The sequence below is a fragment of the Halyomorpha halys genome, unplaced genomic scaffold (assembly GCF_000696795.3).
Source record: "Halyomorpha halys isolate HHAL.00 unplaced genomic scaffold, Hhal_1.1 Scaffold2253.1, whole genome shotgun sequence".
Lineage (NCBI taxonomy): Eukaryota > Metazoa > Arthropoda > Insecta > Hemiptera > Pentatomidae > Halyomorpha > Halyomorpha halys.
Window position 1 is genome coordinate 3,694 of NW_027110801.1, and position 6,740 is coordinate 10,433.

The 6,740-nt window shown below is 27.3% G+C and overlaps 1 protein-coding gene across 8 annotated transcripts in view; it reads right to left on the reverse strand.

Moving 5' to 3' along the window:
- Positions 1-336: 336 nt before the first annotated feature.
- The window catches only part of LOC106691329 (muscle LIM protein 1), a 16,313-nt gene continuing 9,909 nt past the window's right edge, over positions 337-6,740 (reverse strand). For 2 of the 8 annotated variants that reach the window (XR_001344768.3, XM_014437067.2), the window contains exon 6: positions 6,493-6,534. Coding sequence is in view for 6 of the 8 variants with exons in the window: in XM_014437067.2 (XP_014292553.1) it covers positions 6,524-6,534 (11 nt within the window). In the remaining 2 variants the exon portion in view is untranslated. Of the gene's footprint in view, positions 731-1,352; positions 1,459-2,156; positions 2,345-2,714; positions 2,848-2,950; positions 3,127-3,973; positions 4,098-4,779; positions 4,865-5,035; positions 5,121-6,437; positions 6,535-6,740 lie in introns of those variants that run through there. The other 6 variants (XM_014437069.2, XM_014437061.2, XM_014437060.2 and 3 more) reach the window with 6 other exon arrangements.

The window sequence follows — 6,740 nt, forward strand, 5'->3', positions numbered from 1 at the left end:
ATACATATATATATATGTATATATATGTATATGTATATACACACACACACATTCATATGATTATGATCTTTAAAAAAATATGTCTAATCCAGTGACATTTGTTTTAAATAAGAAATCAAATGTCAGAGTAATTATTTTAAATACATATGTACAATAAGCAAAAATACTTAATGTCTACAATTAACACAAAGAAGAATATGAGCTTCTGTATAGTGAAAGCTTCATACATTTACAACAATAATTTTTAACAATATTCAACAATTTTGATTTAAGAATGTATATAAATAGGTACAACTTGTACTAACAAATTGTCATTCTGCCATTTTAGAATTCTGAAATGCTTTTTCTAAAAATATTTTCATATCTAATAAATTTAAGTAAAAAGCAATGCTGACAGACAGCATATGTTGAGGTAACAAATTAAAAAAAAAAATTAAATAAATAATAAATGCCTTACATATTTATAATATGCAATATATGGCAAACTAATGCATTATTAAACAAGGCAATGCATAATACATCGGCATATTCTGTGGAAATTTATGTTGAATACAGAGAATTAAGCCATAGTAAGTGTGCCCGCTCCAAGTCCAAAGCCTACTCCACGTGGTCCAAAATGACGTCCATAGCAACCTCTGCAATAGATGTCACCATCAGGGCCATCATTAAGATTTGTAGAATCTAAAGATCGGCGACAATCACCACATGAAAAGCATCTCTTGTGCCATATCTAAAACCAGAACAACATTGGTAAAAAATATTATAAAATTAAAGTTCATGAGATTATTACAATATAATAGGCTTGTTATAGATTTTTTTTCTGTTGGCATAATAGACCATGGATATCTCTGGCTGCACATTTGCAAGTGTTCCACAATGTAGGTAAAAGGGGTAGAGTCATAAGACCGGTCTGTGAGTTGCCTCTAATAGGCTGGATGAGCCTCACAAAGCCAGGAGAATAGGGAGGGTGAAGCGTGGTCTTCCAGTATGAATGATCACCCATCCAAGCACTGACCATGCTTGACTTTTCTTAGTTTCCATTATCTATTACAAGTGTCATAGCCCTCATGGCTACCCGTTTTCCACATATATATTGAGATATGCAAGTATAAATGTTTAAAAGTTAGAAACCGCTTTCTAGGATATTTTATGTTATATTTACATTTATTTATACTACTTTTAATCACTGATGATAGAGACTTAGTTAATTTATAAATAGTTTTGAGTTTAAAATTGTTTGTCCATCCTTAACTGAGCAGGAGTTTAGTTTTCTTCAAAGGACTCTTAAATTGACATTCTGGTGATGTATCATTAATAAACACTTTTTTTTTGTATGAAAAATTAATACATACCCTGTTTTTGCTAATCATTTTCTCAGCTTCGTAAACTTCATAGCCACATCTCAAACAGCCTTTGCCTTCAGCCGCTTTAAGGCCAGTTATTGGCTTACAATCTGAACTGGAAAAAATATATAAATTAGCATTACAATTTTTACTCATAAACATTACACTGAGATTTGAAATAGCCTTTTTTTAAATAAGGGAAGTTCACTATTACTTTCAATTATTGTATAAAAAAAATTGGTAATGAACAATTATTAAATTGTTACAAATGTTAGTAATAATTTCAAGAAAATCATTATAAAGAACTTAGATATTAAATAAATATAGTGCATTATTGTTATTTTGACACAATGAATAATTTTAATATATTATCTATAGTAGGCAATATCATTAAATCTAACATTTATTTAATAATTTGTAATTTTTGAAGAATGAGTATATTTATACCCATTAAATAAATAAATATGACATACTATAAAGAAATAAAAGGGCGATATGTGTGATATTTTTGCTTTAAAAAAATATTTTAAATGGTCTTTTCGATAGAGCACGTTGTTTAATCATTCTAAACCTTCAAAAAATATTGTTTTCAAAATTAAAAAATTTTAAATATTCTTTCTTTGGTATTCATATCTTTTGGCCATTAGCTTTTATTATAACTTAAAATAATGTTTCTCTGATAGATTTACATGTTAAAAAAAAAATAAAAATAAATTAAACCAATAAATATGTACTTATTTTTAAACTATGCAATATTTTTATCTAACTTCCTTTTTTATTTTATAAAATAATAATAATAATAATAATACTTACTAAGTAACAGTTGATTCCCCATTGGTAGAAATCAAGGTAGGAGAGTGACCATAGCCAAAGCCTTTTGGTCCAAAGTTCTTGCCATAACAAGCTTTGCAATAAATTTCCTTATCAGGTCCATCACAGGCCAACATAGAATCTAATGGACGGTGGCATTGGCAGCAATTGAAACAAATCTTATGCCACATCTAAACAGAAGAGAAACACCTCTTGTTTTTAAATATGCATTTTCACATCTTATAATGAATTGAGAAATGAGAATTAAAATGAAGTGGTGCACATTATTCATATAGCAATACAGCTAAACATCAAACTAGGATTTAAAAATTAAAAACATATAGTTAATTGAGTTCTAGTCGCTGACTATAGATTTTCACAAATTACTCAAATGAAAGCTTTTTCTTTTTTTGCTTGAAATGTGAAGTATTTAATTTTTTCATGGGAAACAGAAAAATTTTAGCAAGCAATAATATTTATTTTTAAACAATGATAAAACATATAAATCATTTTACTTTTCTATTCGTATGCTACTAAACAGAAAATTAACAATATACTTACTGTTCCTTTAGCTAATTGTTGTTCTGCAGCAAAGACCATACCACCACATCTTGGACAGCCTTGTCCTGGTGGAGCCTTAATAGAAGTTGTATCTGGATTGTAGAAGGGCCGTCCTTGTGAAATTTCTTCCTCCCTAAGTAAAAAAAACAAAGGTATTATCATTTATTATTAACCTTCTATTTTATCTATGTATAATTCATACAAATAATAACTTTTGAAAACAATCTACTACTTACGTAAGCCCATCAGTTTGCAGAAATCCAGAACCACAGGCAAAGCCATAACCATGTGGTCCCCACTTTTTTCCGTAGCAAGTTTTACAGTACACATCCTTATCAGGACCATCACAAGCAATTATAGAATCAAGTGTCTTGTTGCAATCATGGCATTTAAAGCATTTTCTGTGCCATTCCTAATTAAAAATAAAATCATTTTACTAGTTATTAACAAAATTAACTGTTTTTATAGTTTTAATAATACTTTTTTTATAATCTTGCACTAAAATAAACTTTAAAAAAATAAAATAAAAACATTAACTTCATACATTTCACTTACATCTGTACCTCTTGGGCATAGGAAACTATGTCACATTTCCCTAAATTTACAGGAGAGTAGTTTGAACAGTTGTTTCCCTCTGAATAAAATTGTACTTATTGTTATTTTAAAAGTGTTTAGCTTTCCTTATTTTTTGTCTAGGACATATTTGTCTATAATTCTAGGTATAGAGAAAAATGATAAAATTGTTAAAAACAAAAACGGTAAAAATATAAATACTGACTTATACCTCTGATGTATAGATATATATAGCCATCAATGTTATGTATGTACCAATTTTATTATAATTGTTATAACAAATATTTACATCATCAGTAAGTTTAACTATACAAATTCTGAAATTATTAAATTTATCAAAAGAAATTACAAATATTAATAATATTAGAATCACTTTTAAAGTTTTCCTGAAATTATTTTGGAAACATTTATTTACCATTTTCCCCATTTATATTTATTTATAGTTTTTACTTCAATTACAGTGATATCTAACAATGGTTCTAGGTCTGAATATGTTCTAATTGTAACGCAAAATAGTAAGAAAGTTATTCAATTTATCATAAAATGCAGTTCTTTATTCAGTTTTCAGTTTTCTCGTCCGTTCAAACGGTCTTTTTATAAGACCCTTCACCCCGATGTATATATTCACTCAACTATATAGATAAAATATTTATTAAAAACAGAAATTCTAACATTAAGATACTTACACGGCCTTTTGCAAGAACTTGTTCAGCTGCATAAACTACGCCTCCACACCTAGGACAACCCTGTCCTGGTGGAGCTTTAATTACTGCTGTATCTACCAATGTAGTGCGTGGAGCTGGAACCTCACTAAAAAAGGAAATACAGTAACTTGAAAATTAAAATAATTAAATAAGTCTCTACTTACTATATAGCCTATTTATAATAGATATTTGTCATTTTAATGAATATTTTAATTGTTATAGTTGTTAAGAATATTAAATAACTGATAAATATGAAAAAAATAGGTAAATTATAATCCTTATTTACAAACATCTTATGTTCAGGATAGCATATTGTCAAAGTTATTAGAGAAATACTCTTATAATTAAAATATAATAACAAACAGAAAATAATATTTAGGAAGACGTTTGATAGTGCTGTATCATTTCAATACTGTATTTTTGGATTCAAATGGATAGGTAACAGAATATAGTACTGTCCAGTTTTAACAAATATGGTATCAGCATGCTTTTCAGAACAAGATAAAGAAAAAATAAATAAATAAAATAAAAAGAAAAACAGTAACAACATCAATAACATATTTTTTGGGAGTATAAGGTTATGAATTGTATATATAAATCACAACAGGACATCAGTGATTTGAAGTTATAACACAGCAAACATAATAAAAAAAAAAAAGTGTCATTCTAAGACATGAATCGAAACAATAAATTCATTCCTTGGGTCACAAAATTATCTTATAGGATTTTTTCTTGGTTTTTTAAACTTGGACAGGGTAAAAAAAAAATCAAAAAAATGCCCAGTCTACCTGTTGTCATCGATATCGCAAGTCAGACCCACAGATGACCCTCCAAACCCAACCCCTCGAGGGCCATATTTTTTTGCGTAGCACACTAAAGAAACAATATTTATTCATAAATTAAATTATACTTTCAATGGAATGTCCACTTTTATAATTGCATTATTATTCAATTTTATTTCAGATATTAACTAATTAATGTCTATAATATATTGCATATAAAAGTGGAATGAACTTAAAACTATATTAGAGAGGGTGAACGAACCCATTTGTCATAGGGTCACTCTGCAATGCACCACCTCCTTGGCCATAGCCGTAGCCTTTGGGCCCGAAGCGCTTCCCATAGCACACTGCAAACCCATGCAACATCACACACTAATGAAATCTACAAAGTTTACACATTCTAGGATACAATGATTAAATAAATACATGAGATATCAAATACATTTAAAAAACATAATCAACCATGCATTTTTAATTTTAAATGATATGAAATTCGTTTTGAACCACAGTAGCACTTTGGTTCAATCCCTTCTTTTATCTATCAGGCAATAGTAATTGCTTGTTAGAAAATAATAAGAATATCATAAATAAATAATGCTATTATTTAAAATTCAATATATTACTAGTTTTTCAAAAAACAAAATAATACATTGTTTATTCATATATATCTAGAATCTTGTGGTACATCAAAGTTTATATTAATTATAGTATTTTCAATATTTTTAAATTGAGAAAACTTAATGAAAACAATACTAAAACTCTTAGTTAAAACTGAAAGACAAAAAAATTGAAAATATTTTATTAACTCAAGATCATAGCAGTAGGAAAATTGATTAGTTTTAGTTAAAATTGCATTACATCCTTTAAATCAAGATTTAATAATATTGGAAGATATATTAAGATGGATAAAATTTTGATTATATTGGAAAAAGTTTTCATTCAAGGCAGCTACGTTAGATTTTAACACCATCATAAAAATAAAATAAAAAAATTGTTTGTTGACTAGTAATTTATTCAAATTTTAGATCAAGAAATATGTTAAATTATAGTAGGAAAAATAAGTTTTGTAATGTAATGTTTTGATTTTTAATAATACTTATAAAATTTTACAATGTAAAACAAAATAGAAAGGCATGTAATTTCCCAACCTTATCATAGATTACTGTCGAGATGAAACTTTAATTTATATTAACTATTATAGTGTGCTTATAAATATTAGGATTAAAACCAGATACTGTAGAAATAGATTTAAAATTCATTTAATATTTAACATTATATTATTACTCATGTTTTATCAATGGAAGTTATAACAACCTTAACTAACTACTAAAACCATTCATTAAATAAGAAAAAAAGACAAACAGCCTGTTGTTTTTTTTAAATCATAGTATTTAGCTATATTTGTTGGTTTAAAACTGATAACATGTTAGTTAGATCTTTATAAAGTTTGGGAGGATATGAAATAGGAAGGGCAAAAAATTATATGTCCAGAGTACTATCAGAAACTGGGACCTTAATAGAAATGGTTTATCCTTAATTTTTTATGTGAGGAAAGAGTTACTTAATACTTTGTTTCATTTTTTTGAATAATGAAAACAAAAATTTTAGTGCTAGTTTGTATTTTTTTTTTTTTAAATTGAATCTATTAGTATAGTTTATTATACCTTTGCAATAAATATCCTTGTCTGGTCCTTCACAACAATTGACAGAATCCAGTCGTTTCGAACACTCAGCACATTTAAAACACTCCCTATGCCAGCCCTGAAACCATGCACATGCACCAAACAAAAATTACAAAAATAGGTTTAATGTTTGCACATTGATTAACAAATACAAGGTAATCTAGGTAATACACATATATATGAAATGAACAAAGAATTGATCAACATCTGAAAAAGAAATATACATATTAAGTAACTTGTCTTAAAAGCTCCAATAGCTTTCATATTTCTTTTTTTGTATATATA